This window comes from Macrobrachium nipponense, chromosome 9, assembly GCF_015104395.2.
Source record: "Macrobrachium nipponense isolate FS-2020 chromosome 9, ASM1510439v2, whole genome shotgun sequence".
Classification (NCBI taxonomy): domain Eukaryota; kingdom Metazoa; phylum Arthropoda; class Malacostraca; order Decapoda; family Palaemonidae; genus Macrobrachium; species Macrobrachium nipponense.
The window spans coordinates 23,932,291-23,950,109 of NC_061110.1; the positions used below are offsets into that span (position 1 = coordinate 23,932,291).

The window sequence follows — 17,819 nt, forward strand, 5'->3', positions numbered from 1 at the left end:
GAAATATTTGCATATAAATCACGATAAATAGAAAAAAAAAAAACCACGTTCGGTATCAACTTTGACTCTACCGAAATGGTCGAAAAACACAATTGTAAGCTAAAACTCTTACATCTAGTAATATCAGTCATTTATCTTCATCTGAAACAAATTCGAAGTCTCTAGCAAAATATTTAGATTTATGGTGTTTTTTTTAATTTAAAAAAAAAAAATCTTTCCTTCCCTCCGCGCACGGATTCTCCGCCACAAATCTCCGAAATGCGTACGTCCCATTCTCGGAATATTTGCTCCGTTTCATATTAGGCATTTCATAGAGTTTTATATATGAAAATGTGCGCAATTTTATGTAGAATAAAACGAAAAATATTTGAAGGTTGTAGCTTTTCTTATTTCCGAAATAATTGCATATAAAATATATACAGTTACCATCCGAGTTACGACCTGCGCGAGTTACGTCCACCCGTACTTACGACAGTGGTCCGACAGGGGTCTATTTTTTTTTTATATTTGGCGGCGTTTACTGTTTGGCAGCGCGGTAGCGTAGTGCGTGCGGCGCGGTATGACAGTTACGACGGCGCGGCAGCACAGCATCCCAGACTTGAGTTAGGATGTGATGAAGAAGAAATTGAAGAACTGATAAGTGAAGAACCTGAGGAATTAACAAATGAAGAACTGTTAGCAATGAAGAAGAAGAAAAGGAAAGCTGAAGAAGAAAGAAGAGAGGAAGAAAAGGAAGTTGTAGAAGAGGAGGAGCCCGACCGATAAAGTTTACTGATAAAGGGATTATCGGAAGCCATACAAATGCTTAATACAATGCTGCATAAATTGGAAGGAATGGATCCGAATGTTGAACGGTTTGCCCGGATAGAGAGATCTATGCAAGAAGTAATGAGGCCATACAAAGAAATCTACGATGAAAGAAAAAGCAGAAGATCCAAACGACACTTAGCATGTTTTGTCAAACGAACACAAAAGCCCGCCTCATCCAGCATCGAAGCCGACCCCTCCCCTACATCGGGCGGCCAGCGCAGTAAACCACCCCTTCCCCATCCCTGCCTCGCCTGACTTAACAGCTGATCTTTCTTTCGACCGTGCGTATGAAGAAAGTGTTGATGACGTCGAACCAAGCACCAGTGAACATTAATTGTTCCGATACGTATACAACCATCGTCCTTTAACAATAGGAAGTAGCTAGCAGCTGGAACGGTCGTAAGCTTCGAACAAGGGGAGAACGGTAGTTAACTGCTTGTCCGATCGTCGCGCGCCGCGCGACTGGGAGGTAAACAAACCACTTTTGCTTTCGGCCGTGTGTGGGAAGGACGTGTTCGCCATCGCTCTGCCCGCTTGTCGTTTGCTTCATCTTTGAGTATTTGTTTCTCTTTCCTGTATATCAGGAGTGATTGTAAGTACTTTTTTCTCTATTCAATTGATGTGCAATGAGTGAATTAGAGGAGATTGAGATTTCCACACCGCGCCCTCCAGTCGCCCGTAGAGTGTGTCGGGCTGGAGGGACGTAAATGTGGGGGGTTCAGGTCTTTTGTGGAGGTGGACCCCCACGAGGTTTGTTCTCGTTGTCGAGGGCGAGAGTGCTCTCGCAACGAGCCATGTATGGTTTGTATGAATTGGTCCGAGGCGCAGTGGGTGCTGTACGAGGGCAGGAAGAGACTTAGGCCGGCCAAGAAGTCATCGAAAGTCCAGTGACTCCTTTGGTGACGGACACTTCGTCCTCTTTCCTGCCTCCCGGCCAGCCCCACGGTTTGCGCTTCCTTCCCCTGCGGGGGGGGTAGCGGAGTCCCTTTTCCTCTCTCGATCCGTCGAGTGTGGAGGAGGGCGCCCGCTACCCGGACGTACAGTTGTATTCGGGGTCTTCTGTCCGCTCTGGGGGGGTATTTCGCCCCCCAGGCGCGGGGAAGCCCCTCCTATTAACCCGACTGTTGCTTCCGCAGGTGTGCCAGCAGCGAAGGACGACTTGGGACAGGTGTGGGAGTCGCTGGGACTGCAGGGAGTGCCCAGCATCCAGGGGTTGCTACAGCGGTTGGCGGGTCGGCCGTGGTCACTCATGGTGCGGTGACCACCACGACGACCACATTAACTACCCCTGCGTATGGAGATGCCACCACATCTTGTATATACGCCTCATATAATGTCGGTGCACCCACGGTGGCAGTACAAAAACCAATTGCCGCCGTTCCAAAGAGGACGATGCCACCACCACCTGGATTTTTTCCTTTGCCGACCCCGGACTTCCGCTGCCCCAAGAGTACCCCCCTGGACCTGCCGCCAGTGCCACGGATGACGATGACTGTCGACAGGACGCCTGGCTCTCCCGTAGTACCTGCCGTGCCTGCCGTACCTGTGGCCGCTCCAGCGACTCTTTCCCTTTCAGGTACACATTACCTTTCAGATGTTCCTGCTGTTCCTGCTGTTCCCGGACCTGTTTCCTGCCGTTCCCGCTGCTGGTGTTGCTGTAACAGTCTCAGGTCCTTCCGGACAGGTGCAGTCGGGCCCTGTTGCTTCGGCTAACTGGCCCCGGCTCCCTCCTGGATGGAAGACCTGACGTCTGTCCTGCGGAGCCTGGCGAAGAAGAAGAGGAAGAGGAAGAAGGTGTCGTCATCGTCTTCATCGTCTTCTTCGTCGTCTGCTGCCTCTCCTTCCCCTTCGACTTCTAAGGCCAAACCAGCCGAAGAAGAAGAAGGTTGGCCTCCTCCCCCCCTAAGAAGACTCCTTCGGGATCTTCTAAGGGCCCGGCTCGCTCAGGCGAGCTGGGGAGCTCTTCTGCTGGTCCTCCTGTTCCTTCGGGTGCGTCGGGGCCGTTCGCTTCTTCTGCAAAGAAGAAGTCGACGGGGACCAGAGGTGCATCAGCCTCGGCTGGTGCGTCCTCACCTGGTGCTAGTGGTTCTGCCGCTAAACCAGGTTCCGTCTCGGCTGCTTCTCGTTCGCGAGAAGCACCGAGTGGACGCTCTTCTAAAGAGGACCGTCCAGCCAAAGTTTCGACGACCGAGCTCGCTCGCCGTCAAGACAGCGGCACGGAGCAGAAGACTGGCGAGAGTCGTGCACACGACTCTCGCCAGGCCAGTGACGCTCATCGCAGCGACCAACGGCTGCTCGGGCTGACGTGACGGTCACTGACCGGCCACGGGTTGAGGCGAGGAAGGAGTCCCCACGGCCGCCGGTACCAGCCACGGCTGGTACCAGCGGTTTGACGCGCCGAGAGGACGCTGGCCGGTCTCGACGCGAAAGGGAGCCTAGCAGGTCACCCGTACCGCCGCTCCCGATGGGACCGGGCGGAGACGGTGACCAGCGGCAGCTCGCCTGACGCTAGAGAGCGGTCCTCGACGTTCTCAGCCCGAGCCAATCGCCCCAGGCGAGCGGCGACGCTAGGCCTACTGCTAGACCGTCACCGCGGGTTGACGATCGGCAGCAGCCCTCTACGCACGCTGGTCCTGCCAGCGAGCGTGGGGGGAGCGTCAGGTCTGCCTCTCCTATACCTTCAACCTCCTCGGGCTATACCGGGAGGAGCGAGGTACCAAGGAGCGATCACGAGAGGTGCGCCGCTCGTGACCCGGCTATGACGCCGTACGGCTCAGGCACGGTCTTAGGACCGACCAGGACGTACGCGCAAGTAGTTGGAGGCGACCGTGCAGGGTCTGTCGCTGTTCCTCCTTCTGAAGGAGGAGTATCGAGGGATATGCTCTTGTTGGAGGGACTGGACGGTCCTACTCCAAGACGCTGTGACGCCCGAGATACAGAGGAACTTCGCGGAAGTCATTAAGCTGATGCGTCTGCATAATTGGCCTCGCGGAAGGATCGCCGCTACCACCATCGGAGCCCACGTCCCGGCTCGAGTCCATTTTGGGGTCCCCAAGAGGGAGCCCAAAATGATGATGGGGTTGCCACGATCAGAGCTTGCGGACTCAGTCCTGGATCAGGTGGAGAATCTCGTCTCAGGACGGGAGGACTCGCTAAAATCCGGACGGTCCTCTAAGCTGCTTCCTCCTCCTCTACAGCGGCAGAGGCGTTTCTACGTGCCATCAGAAGACCCGATACTGCCGAAAAAGAAACAGGTTAACCCGGAGTTAGCGAGGCTGACTCCAGGTGTGTCCCTGCAGCAGCTCCTGTCGGAGAACCTATGGTTCTCGCAGCAGGAGGCACTTGCCCTGGAATCTACCGCTATGGCAGCATTCCAGGCAGTTTTCCTGGTTGGATTTGTGGTCCCTCACAATATCCAAGGTACGCGCCGCTCCGGGAGTTCTGCTCTCGAAGACGACGCTTCTTTTAGGAGACTGTGCCAGTCTGGAGGAAGAGCAATCTCTTACTCGCCCATCAGACTGCTAACCTGTGGGCCAACTTGGTTCTTCGGCGTAGGGACGCAGTCCTTACCCGAGTGACCAAGGGGGCTGGGCGTGAGGGCGGCACTCGGGCTAAGAAATGGACCTCTTAGGAGTTCCCCAGCTCTCTTTCCTGGAGAGATGGTGGACGCTGCGGTGGAACGGCGGCGCACTGACGAGAGTGAACCGCTTAGTTCACCAGGCAGTCTCGAAGGTTTCTGGGCAACCTCGAGTAACTGCGGGCCAAACCAAAGAGCTTGGCTAGCGCTTCCACGGCGGCGAAGACGGTTGCACCGTCCACCAAACCCCGTGTGAAGACTCCAGTTTGTTTTCGACTTCTGCGAGAGGAGGCCGCAACCAGCCCTCCTCCCACCCAGCCCTCCTTTCCCCGAGGAGGTTGTTGGGAAGAAGTCGAAACGAGGAGGGAAACGCTAGGGACGGCGTTCCCCCTCACCTGCTGCCGGAAGTGGGGGGGTGCCTGGCGAGCCATTGGGCGACTTGGCAGCACTACGGCGCCGAGAACTGGTATGTAGACGTCCTTCGGGAGGGATATCTACTACCCTTCGAGTCTCGGCCCCCCCTCATCTCCAAACCGGGTCCATCTACAGACCTATGTCCGGGGATCAGCAAAGGACAACGCTCTTCGACAGGAGATCAAGACCATGCTGGCGAAACGAGCTGTAGAAATCGTGGAGGACCAGTCACCAGGCTTCTACAGCCGCCTCTTCCTAGTGGAGAAAGGCATCGGGGGGCTGGCGCCCGGTGATAGACCTCTCTCCCCTGAACCGCTCGTTCGCCACGACGCGGTTCACGATGGAGTCGGCACGCTCAGTGCTCGACTCGATCAGGGGGAACGATTTCATGCTTTCGGTGGACCTGAAGGACGCGTATTTTCAAATACCCTCCATCAGTCCTCCAGAAAGTACCTCCGCTTCATCTTCGACGGGACGGTGTACCAATTCAGGGCACTTTGTTTCGGTCTCTCAACCGCCCCACAGGTGTTCACGCGAGTGTTCACTCTGGTGTCGGCTTGGGCCCATTCGAACTTGGGATACGTCTTCTGAGGTATCTCGACGATTGGCTGGTCCTGGCGAGCTCCCGCTCGCGAGTTGCTACAGGACAGAGATCGACTCCTCAAGTTTTGTCGCGATCTGGGGATCGTGATAAACTACGAGAAGTCCGATCTCGCCCACCCAAGCAGAAGATGAAGTACCTGGGTATGCTGATAGATACGGTAGCAGGGCAAGTCTTTCCCGCAGACTTGCGTATCAGCAAATTCAGGGAGGGCAGCCCGCCGGTTTCCTGTCGCGGCAGGAACAGCAGCACAGCAATGGCAAGTCTGATCGGCCATCTGTCGTCACTCGAGAAGTTAGTCCCTCACGGGCGTCTTCACCTGCGGTCTCTCCAGTGAGGCTAAGGGAGAGTTGGTCTCAGGCCAAGGATCCTCCTTACTTTCCCGTGGCTATCACGGACAAGGTGAGGCAGGACCTAGCCTGGTGGCTCGACGACAAGAACCTCTTAAGAGGAGTGCCCATACGCACTCCCCCCCCCGGAGATGCTTCTGTTTCTCAGACGCATCGACCGAGGGATGGTGCGCACACCTGGAGGAGTTGCTGACTGCAGTGTGTGGGACCATCACGAGATAAGCACCTTCACATCAATGTCCTGGAACTCAAGGCGGCGTTCAACGCTCTCCAAGAGTTTCGGGACCGCTTGGTGGGACACTCAGTGGTGTTGATTGTGCGACAACACCACAGTAGTGGCATATGTCAACAAGCAGGGGGGGCTAGTGGTCTCTTCCGCTCCATCAGTTGACGGTGCAGGTGCACGAGTGGGCCACGGCTCACTCGATAGAGCTGTCAGCACGCTACATTCCAGGCAAGAGGAATGTAGTAGCGGACAAGCTCAGCCGTCGGGATCAGGTGATAGGGACCGAATGGTCTCTACACCAAGAATGTGGCGGAGGAAAAAGGCTCTTCAACCTGTGGGGGCGACCGGTCGTAGACCTGTTCGCCACCCGGCACAACAGGAAGATCCAGGTGTTCTTCTCGGCCGTGCCGGACCCATGGCAGCTGCAGAGGACGCTCTCCAACACCCCTGGGACAACCTCTTCGCTTACGCCTTTCCTCCCTTCTGTCTGATTCGGAAAGTGATCAGTCGAGCGCTGGTCACTCCCAATCTCAGAATGATCCTGGTGGCTCCCAAACGCCTCAAGCCGTTTGGTATCCGGACCTGTTGGCTCTTCTTGCAGACGCACCGAGAGAGTACCCAACTGGCACAACCTTCTAGCCCAGCCACACGTAGAACGGTACCACCGCGCAGTCCAGTCCCTTCAACTTCACGGCTGGCTGTTATCCACCATCTCTTGCGACGAGAGGCTTTTCTCGTAGCGCAGCAACAGAGATGGCTGGACACGTCAGACAGTCCTCTGCAGCTGTGTACCAGGGGAAGTGGGCCGTCTTCTGTGGTTGGTGTCGTAGACAGGGTTTGTCTCCTCTCAGAGTCCACTCTTCAGCAGGTAGCGGATTTCCTCGTGTTTCTTCGCCGAGAGAAGCTCCTCTCAGTACCCACAGTTAAGGGATATAGAGCCCGCTCTGGCTCTCGTCCCCAAAACTGAGGGGACTGGACTCACGAATTCGTTCGAGATATCCTTGCTAATGAGGAGCTTCGAAAGGTCCTGCCCACCCAGGAACTCAGGCCCCCTCTGTGGGACGTGACTCTCGTCCTTAGGAGTCTGACTCGAGCACCGTTCGAGCCACTCCGAGAGTCGTCAGACAGGGATCTGACCCTCAAGACCCTCTTCTTGCTGGCCCTGGCATCGGCAAGAGAGTGGGGAACTACATGGCCTTTCTTATGATGTTAAACATACCAGAGGCTGGGGATCTGTGACGCTCGATTTCGTCCCGAACTTCGTAGCTAAGACTCAGAATCCGTCGATCCCTGACGACAGGTTCGAGTCTTTCACGATCCCCTCCCTGCTGGACTTTACAGATAACGATGCGGATGAGATGCTGCTTTGTCCTGTGAGGGCGCTACGGCGCTATCTGAAGAGAACTCGACATCTCAGGCCTGAGTGTCGACGCCTCTTCGTTAGCCCTGGGGTCACCAAGAAAGAAGTCTCCAAGAACACGCTTTCTTTCTGGCTACGTGAGGTGATCAGGAGAGCGTACGAAGCTGATGGTAGCGACGACATCCGTACGCTCCGTCCGAGAGCCCACGAAGTCAGAGGTATCGGACCCTCCTTAGCGTTCCGTAAGAACTTCTCCGTGGCGCAGGGTCCTGAAGGCAGGTGTCTGGGCCAACCAGACCACCTTCACGTCCTTCTACCTTCGGGATATTGCCCACAAGTCCTTGGATACTTTTTCCTTGGGACCTGTGGTGGCTGCTCAACACGTTGTGTAAGCTTACAGCACCCGAGCAGGCAGAACAGCATCGATTCCTGGTATGACTGGGAGAATGAATGCGTGAATGAGAGAGTGACTGGCTTCTCTTCACCATCTTTTTCTACCTCTACCTGTGGGCAGAGGGATACGGTCGTTACCTTGCTGGATAGGAGTCCGATGCAGGTAAGCTATTCAAACAGAGCTCCATCCTATCTCTTTAACTAGAGATAGGAGTAAATATCCACCACTTTCTCCAACAAGGGGGAGAAAGTGGAGGCCAACATGAGACAAACCATTACTTTACATTTGCTCTGTAAGGAAAAAGTTCTTACAATGCTGGTACGAAGAGATACGCTTGCCTCTCTCTTAGTACTCGGCCCAGAGGTCTGACCATTGATCCTGCTGTGCACACCCGATCAATCGGACAGCATAGGCTTGGATCCCTCCCTCGCTCTTACGACCAGGGAGCATTCCAGGGATGGCGAACACCAGTCTGTTCATCAAAAGACGCAGATTCCACCCACCAAGAAGTGAGTCTTCCTATTGTTAAAGGACCGATGGTTTGTATTACGTATCGAACAAATGACAATTTGTCGAAAATTGCATTTTTCCTAACTATACAAACCTGAGGTCCTTTAACATAAAGTCCCTCCTCATGCCACCCCTCACTCTGCGTATTTTGCATGGGCCAAAGCAAAAGTGATTTGTTTACCTCCCCGCGCGGCGACGATCGTACAAGCAGTTAACTACCGTTCTCCTTGTTCGAAGCTTACGACCGTTCCAGCTGCTAGCTACTTCCTATTGTTAAAGGACCTCAGGTTGTATAGTTAGAAAAATGCAATTTTCGACAAATTGTCATTTTTGAGTGTTGTTTTGCTTATTTTTTTACATGCATATGTATTTTCTATTTTGTACTACAGTACTGTATGTTCTATTTTTGAACTGTAACTTTTCTATTTTCGTATTTTGATCTTCATTTGTATTTTTGTATAATAAATTCAACTGCAGTAATAAATATTTTATTTCTAAAACCATATTATATTAAGATGTATGTACGTAGTATATCAACTAAGCAACTGAAAAAAAAAGCTAAATACATTGCACCTACAGTAAATATTAAAAATATCTCTATGATAAAATGATAAAAGTGAAACTAAAAGGCATAAAAATGATAAATACATAAACAGCTTGTACGTATAGTACAACAGTAATATTATTCAACAGAAAAAGTATGATAAAAGTGAAACTAAAAAGCATAAAAATTATAAATAAACAGCTTGTATATACATATGTACAGTAATATTATTCAACAAATATATGATAAAATTATAAAAGTGAAACTAAAAGGCATAAAAATGATAAATAAACAGCTGTATATATACACAATAATATTATTCAACAGAAAAGTTACTTAAAAATGCAAACACATTCATATCATATGTCCTCGAGTACAGTATAACTTCTTCACTTTAACCGAGTACTTTATAAATCCACGTGTTTGGCCATTTTGGCTGGTATTTTCGACTAACGACCATTCTGACATACGACCTGTTGGTCGGAACGGATCTAGGTCGTAACTCGGATGGTAACTGTATATAAAAAAATTTGACATTCGGTCAACTTTAACTCGTCAGATATGGTCGAAAACTGCAATTGTAAGCTAATACTCTTACAGTATAGTAATATTCAATCATTTGTCTTCATTTTGAAAGAAATTGGAAGTCTCTAGGACAATATTTAGATTTATGGTGAATTTTTGAAAAAAATATTTGTTTACGTCCGCGCGTTACGAATTCATGCATAATTTTGTGATAATATTTTCTCTGTGTTGCTTTTATCGTTTTACAATGTGTTATATACCAAAATGATTGCAATTTAGTGTACATTACAACGAAAAAAAAGTAACTTGTTACCTTTAACCGTTTTGCGCACAGCGTGATTTGAATACAATTATATATGAAATTTTGTTTTTGCGCTATCATATATCGTATTATTTATATATGATAATGATACTTTTTTTCATTTCTGATGGTTGCATACTAAACTTCAGGCAATGACAAAAAAAGGAGCCAAAAATGAACTCTTAATCTTGAAAACTAAGCGCCCTGTGATTTTTTGAAAAAAATATTTTTTCCGCTTCCGCGCTCACTCCGAAACCCCTTCAGCATACGGGAGACAATTTTTTATTTACCGCTCCAGCGTAAGAGGGTTAATCTTGTAGTGATCATTTAAAATTAATCAAATCTATTGTTGGATCTTGGCATTCTTCATAACAAAAAGAGCACTATAACAATGGAAGTCTATTCCATCTTTGAATTGGTCATACATATTTGAACTGTGGATATTTGACGAGTAGCTTACAAGACACTGTCCTTGTGTGCAGAGAATGCAGGACATTTTTATCAAAATCTTCATGATTGTCAATTAATTATTGAATTGTTAAAGAACTGTTGTATATGAGAGTCAGGGTATTTAACTTTATGACCTTCATTTTAATTAAATCAATTTTATCCATAACATCACTGATAAGGTATTTTATTGATTTGTAATAGAAGTAGCTACAGTTTACTTGAATTGCTCCTATTAGTGGGAAATGCTTCTATACCATGGTCGTCATTATATATATCATCAGATATGATATCTTTAGCACAGTGTCAGTGGCCAAGGACTGCACTACCATGTTTATTTTGAATGTTACAAAAATTACGGAAGTAGAAGAAATATTAGTCCTTGGACTGTTTCATCACTACACAGCCTTTCAGTCGAGTCATTGTTTATCTAGCTTTATTCTCATTTGACCAGGTGTACTATCATTTCAATAGGCTGCTTTTTGCATAGCCTGCATAAGAGAATTCTGGGTTGTATTTGTGTAACTTTCTAGTTGCTTAGTGTCTTTACTGCTGTAGGCAGGACTATTGAATAATTTGTAAAATATTTCAGCACATATAACTTGGCTTGTCTTCCACCTTGTTTAGAGAATGACATGGTAAACTTATCCAGGATAATTGAGCTTTTCAAGATGTTCATATGCATTTTATGCAGATAACAAAATGTAAGTTATCTTTAACTGGGAATGTTCCGAAAATTTTAATCAGACACTGTTTTCCTGTAGATCATAAGTGAAACTGCAGTGTTGATAGCAAACATATTCTTGATAAGTACAAAAAACTATTCAATCTTAATTTAGAAAGGTCACACTCAAAATACTGTAATGGATGTTGAGAATCAAAACTTAGGATAATGCTCTTGCTTTTAAATGTGGCCATGTAAGTTGACACTGGAAATCAGCGAATAAATTCGTATTTTTCGAAAGTATTTTAAAAAGAGTAGTGAGTAGAATTCTAGGCTCCTTGGACTCATTTATTCTTAAAGGGCTCAGATTGAAGAGAAACATTAATTTTCCACAAGTATAATTTTCCACAAGTATTCTTTGTAAGGCATACTGTAGGTGCTACCCCTTGTATATGGGTCTCATATTGATAATTTTGATTGTGCCTTGAACTGTTTCATTCTGAATCTTTGATGGACACCACTTTTTTCATTGTTTTTGGGGAATTATTTATACAGTTGTAGTGGTTTCCCTCCACTTACCTATGCAAAAAAAACTTGCAATTATCATTTGTTAGTGTGCTGTAGATGTTATTTTCTGCCGATTGGTAATTAAGGTGACGGATTTATACCTAATCAAGCATAGTTTTATTGTGTACTTGTGACAGACTTTTTCTTGTTAGTATTATTAAAATGTGCATCTATAATTTATACCACAATTACCAGATGTATTTAGATATAAGGGCTTTCTTGGAGAATATGCTTTGATTTATTGGTCAGTTTTGATGCCGAGCAGTTTAGTCTGTTTTTTTTCATTTTTCAGGCTTTAAAAATAACTGTTCAGTCAACGGCTGATGATGCATACCTGCCTGTAGCCCATACTTGTATTGCTCAGCTAGACCTTCCAGTATATAACACCAAGGAAAAGCTGAGGTACAAACTCCTACAGGCCATTCAGCAGAGTGAAGGCTTTGGTCTTGTATAGTGTAATTTGTGATGGACTTCCTCAGTTCAATATAGATAACTGTCAAGAAAGTGTCTTATATTTTGTAGGTTGGGCTACTGTTGTTACTTTTCATAGAATTTATACACTAGTCATAAAACATTGTTTGAATATTTTAATCATTCTAAACTAACATTTTAAATAAAATCTGAAGGAATTTATTGTGAAGCCCAGCAGTAGTGAAATGAGTAATTCATGTACATTTTTGGCATGGTCATGATAGCACTGTGAATCAGTTTTATGATGAGAAATGTAACTTTGGTTTTGGAATGTCAATTATTTCCAAAAATTGAATATCATTCCATCTCTTAACTTTTATAGTGTTTATTTGTCCTGAGTATGGAAACATGTAATTCATAGAATTGCTTTAGCAGTTTTTGATACGTACTAGGTTATAACAGCTAATGATCTTTTGAATATTTTTCATTTAGAAAAGCGTTTTATGCAATCTTGAGAGCGTTTGCTAGAAGAAAGCAAATTTAATGTGCTTTTGCAAATTGTCTTGAATGTTATTGTAAAATTATAATGAAATATAGGTCTCCAAAAAAGCTTAATTTCATTTGAGAAAGTATATCAGTGATTATTTTCATTGTTGGGGTAATTTATTTGCTTTATTTTTTTCTTCTTTTAAATGAATTTTCATTAGTATATCTTTGACCGTTAGTTTTATTATGCATTATACAGGATTAAAAATTAGAATGGGCTTTAAAGGTTCTGCATGAACCCAACATACAATTGACAATGATTATCACTGAAAATATCAATGATGATATGCACTTCTTATGGAACCAGTAATTTGAGTATCAAGCTCTAGAGGAAAGCCCTGTTAGAGTTTGAGTGTGACTTGGTGGTTTTGTTCAGCGGCTTTATAACAAAATAACAAGCTTCCAATAGTGGAATGGCTTATTGTGAACAATGTGGGAAAACTTTTCAGAAAAGAGTACAGAAATATATGTATTATTAAAATGGTCTTTGAGCACGGGATTTTATGGTGGCACTGCAGCTTCCTGGGTTGAAGTTAAGCATTGTCTGTAGCACTGCCAGGGGTCGTTCGTACTCTCTAATGAAGTTTATAAAAACACTCGTGCGGTAATATGGCAGTATCAAAACCTTATGTTAGGTAAATATCATCTATTAGTTTTAAGTGTGTCTAACGTTTATAAAAGGTTCCAGCATAATTCGAACATCTTGATGGAATAAGATCTGGAGTTAATGGCAATAATTTCATTGTCTCCAATAGGAATAAGGTCATAACCAAAAACTGCTTTTGATTATACAAACATTGTAAGAAGATTTGTAAACCATTATTAATCATAAATGTTTGTTAATCTATGCAAGTGTATTGTGATAGTGTGACTGTTAAAGCAATAGTCATGAGGTAATGATGTATGATAGTGTGTTAATAACCTTTCACTGGTATACTGTATATTGCTTGTACATTTTTAGAAAAAATTGAGAATATGTTCTCTTCATTTTCTTCTGTGTTTTGATTATTCCTAATTTGTGTTTATTAAAAGAGATAGGTAAACAAGATAAGGTTCCAAATTATGAAAGATGGTGGTATGAAGAAAAATTTTTTGATACCTAGTAAGATATATGTATTGTGATAGTGTGGACAGTTTCCAGTTTTATTGCACATCTACCACAACAGCATAGTCATACTTGTGAGGAATAAGAACTTTGGTTCATTACTCTGGTTAATTTAGTCTTATGGATAATATTTCCAAGAGTAATGCACAACCTTGATTGGTTGGGATCTCCAAGTCTGGATTCAGCCTACAACCTGCACCCTGAGGCTCTGATCCCCACTATCCTGTTTTCTTAGGATTCTAATACTTGTAGTTGTCTTTGCTTTTGCAAGCTGTACACTTTTTTTGACCAAGGCCAGTTTAAGTTTTGCATACCCTGTCCTCTGCAAGTTCCTCCAGAAGTCATCTTGGGTTACTGCTAATGCTCCTGGATGGAAGGTAGTACTGTACTATCTCCACTTCAGCAAGGCATATGCTTTTTGTTTCCACCATTAGAGCTTAGTACTTATCGATCTTTTTCATTAATGTGTCCCACTATGCGGCTATATCTTATTTATCAGGATAAAGTCTGGTCTTCGAGCTTTTATTTCATGGTCAGGCTTTATATCCTAGTCCAGAAAGCCTTTATTTTGCTTCTAGCACTTTTCAGGCAACCACAGTACCACGTCTGTACACAGTAGGCTATTTTCTTTGCAGATCTTGAAGTGCAACATAATTGAATGTCCAGCATTAGCTAAAAATGAATACAAGATGCAATATGACATCTATTATTCATTTTCAGCTAATGCTGGACTTTCACTTGTGCTGCAGTTGACGCTTTACATTTGCGACACATAGATGATGATATTTGTATGGTGGTCTTTGCATGACATCAGCATGACCTTGAGCTCTCCCATGGGAATTGCCAGCTTTCATCTCCTGTTACATCCCGAGCGTTCCTCTAATACTAGCTGTACGTTTATTTGTTTCCCACTTTCTCTTCCTTTTGGCATGTGATGTGATCTTGTCAAACTTTTCATCAGCAGAGATGAGTTCTTCATCACAAGGTGGTGTTAGCAACCACTCATCTACATTGCTTAAAGTACTAGTAGCCTTAGTGTTCTTTTCTTGGTGTAGATGCAGTCCTGGTCACTTCCCATTCCTTGTCCACCTTTTCTTTGGTAAGTAGAGCCTTGCCACACTTATGGTTGGATATAAGGTTTCATTAATGGTCATCAGTTAATTGTTTTTCCATCTGTTTATCGTGGTCTTTATTTGTCTAGTAATAGTACTCTTCCTCCTTGTATTAATTATTATTATTTAACAAGACAGTAATAGTACTCTTCCTCCTTGTATTAATTATTATTATTTAACAAGACATCTAAGTTATTTCTATGGACACTTTGGGATCATCAAATTATATGTTCTTTATTTAGAACTGAAAACTGAAGCACGATAAAGTTGAAGTTGGACTGCAGACAGTGTTGCCACACGTACGGTACGATAAAAACGGCCTTGGTACGATGTACGATAGCATTTTCCATTATCGTACGGTTTGTACGATAATTCTAAGGTGTTGATAAGTATATAATTACAAATATAAGTGGTCGGTGAACTCCTCCATGAAACAGGCTAATTTCTAAAAATAAATAAATAAATAAATTTTGAAAAATTATTTCAGAGTCCATACATGGCTTGCCGCAGCTTGTCTCCAATTGTAACGTGGTTCAAAGCTATTAGAACAGTGGGAGGCACTGAAGCAATTTTTCTCGGAGAAGTGGCTTGCTGAGAAACTATTAGCAACAAAGTTGATCATCACTCCCTTCATGATCCTTTCATGAAGTTATATTTCATGTTCCTTCACTGGGTTCTTCCAAAGTTTACAGTTCAACAAATTTTTCCAGTCAGATAAAGCAGTAATAACACTTCTCCATCATAAAGTGTCCATGCTATTCAGAGACCTCCTCCTCCTCATTTATGTAATGAAAACTGATCTAAATACTGTAAATCCTGAAAGACATGACAGGCATCTTAGTGATAGCCAAATGTACCGAGGAGTTTAAGTTATGCAGGGATTAAAAACAAAAACCTCCATACAGGAAATAAAAGATCAACAGCAGGAGTTTTTTCAGAGGTGTAGAAGTTTCCTTGTACTGGCATGCACAGAAATAAAGAAGAGGTATAATTTTAATGATGGTGTCCTGTCAAAGTTAAACTCTGTCTGACCAAAAAATGCTCTCTCATCAGAATTCAGAGAAAAAATTCCCTCCTTATTCCCTCTTGCATCTGAGCTTCCTCTGATTGTACCCCCAGATGACCACTCACTACTTCAAAAGCTGGATGATCAATGGAGAATGTTTCCCATATTGCAACATGAACTTAAAAATCTCGTTAATGAATCACCTGATAAGTTCTGGGGAGAAGTATCCCAAAAAGTCTAGTTTTTCAGACCCAGCCAATTTTGCTCTAACTGCTCTTTGCTTGCCGCTCTCCAATGCTGAATGCGAACGAGTGTTCAGTAAAGTTAACCTCTTTAAAACTAAACAAAGAAACAGACCGAAAACAAGGATAGTTAATGGGGCTCTTCTCTGCTAGTTGCACGTTTTATCATGTTCAGCTGGTGAGTCTACACCTATAACAATATCATCCAGATATGGATAAGCAAAATCATAAGAAGCTAACAATTGGGAAATGAACTTCTGAAATATTGCAGTAGCAGAATTGATACCAAATGGTAACCGTAAATATCTACATAGACCCAAACGTGTGTTAATTACCAAATATTTACGGTCTTCTGGAGCAATTTCCATTAGCAAATAATCATTCTTGAGATCAAGTCTGGAATAATACCTATATCCAGACACATTGGAAATTAATTCTGACATATTAGGTAATGGGAATTTAGATTCATGAAGAATTTCATTTATTTTACGAAAATCTCCGCAAACCCTAAGGGATCCATTCTGCTTCCTGACAGTAACAGTAATCTGATAATTCTACTATTTCTATAATATTATTTTTTTCAAGCTCTTGCAGCGCACTCTCAACCTCACTGCATAACTTCAATGGCACCGTGCGGACCTTCTGAAAAACAGGAACGACCAACTTTAGGATACAATCGGGCTTGACAGTTCTTGATAGGTTTCAAACTATCTACATTATAGTTTTCCACAAAATCTTTTATATTTAACTGATGGACATTAATTATATTGCACTTATCTATTAAATTCCTACCAATCAAGTTATTTGGGGAGTCTGACCCAACACTTATGAATTCAACGTCTGAAAGATTTTGCTGTTTGTATTGAAAATTTGAAACTCTGACCTTCACAAATACTTTAATTGGCACTTGGTTATAACCCTGCAATTTAGTTCTACAGTTCAGTAATGTACAATTTAACTTCTTGAAATCATCATACTTTAATGTGGGAATAGCTAAACTGGTGTCAATTTCAAATAAAATGGCCTATGATTCAATTGACAACTAACAACATAAGGTAAAACAGAACTCTTGTTTACTATACATTTCAAATCAAGTGACTTCATCATTGGATTCCTCTTCTTGGATTATAACTTCATGAGTCTTCTTCAAGTGGGGTTTCGTCGTTGGCCGCGCTCTTTCGAAAACTAACCTGAAGCTGCTGTACAAACCTAAGAAGACAACTGTCATAACTTGATACTTTCGCTGGCTAAGGTGGATTAAATACACACTTCGTGTAAAGTACTCACAGCCTTATTGTGGAAAGGTGGAATGATGGCTAATAATGTGTGCCTCGTGTATATACTGCTAATAAGTTTAATACAGATTACTTTGGTTTCTGTAAGGTGTTTAAATACCCCAGACATGACAAATATTAAGAGGCCAGTAGGGCCACAGAAATCTTTCGTAATTAATAATTTATCAACAAAGTTTTAACATCTCATTTTTCAAATATCTTAGTACAGTGGTACTTCGAGATAAGAAAGGCTCAACTTACGAAAAACTCGAGATACGAAAGCCAATGCGAAAAATTTAACGGCTCTACATACGAAAAGTTCTCAAGATACGAAAGGCTACTGAAAGTCCGAGATTTGCCCGGATAACAATTTTGAAACTCGCGCCGCGTGCCGCCATCTTAGTACTAGTAGACTTGCCACCATCCTCCTGCTCTCCCATTGGTTCCTGATGCTAGTCACCGCCATGAGATCCTTCTCTCCTATTGGACAGCATCCTTCCCATCATGCATCTTATACGTACGTGGTGGCGTGCCTACCTCGGCCACTTCATACCAGCATCTTTATTATACGCGCGCGGCATTCGTTCGGTGCAACGATTTCGTTTAGTAACGTATATTCGTTTGTGATTTCGTTGCATTACGTATTATCGTGTTGTGCGAAAACTTTATTGTGTAACTTATACGTAAATTACATACAAGATAACGTAGTCATGGGTCCCAAGAAAGTTGAAATTCACGGAAAGAAGCGCATGCTCTCTTTGGAGACAAAGATGGAGATCATCAAGAAGTACGAAGCTGGTATGCGATTGAGTGTGATAGCAAAGGAATACGGC

At 44.1% G+C, this 17,819-nt stretch overlaps 1 protein-coding gene across 2 annotated transcripts in view; it reads left to right on the forward strand.

The window, feature by feature from the left end:
- LOC135217932 (probable E3 ubiquitin-protein ligase HERC4) overlaps nucleotides 1-13,238 on the forward strand; it is a 267,751-nt gene extending 254,513 nt beyond the window's left edge. For both annotated transcript variants that reach the window (XM_064254022.1, XM_064254023.1), the window contains exon 22: nucleotides 11,583-13,238. In XM_064254022.1, coding sequence (XP_064110092.1) covers nucleotides 11,583-11,744 — 162 coding nt within the window. In that variant the 3' untranslated portion in view covers nucleotides 11,745-13,238. The remainder of the gene's footprint in view (nucleotides 1-11,582) is intronic.
- Nucleotides 13,239-17,819: the final 4,581 nt, after the last annotated feature.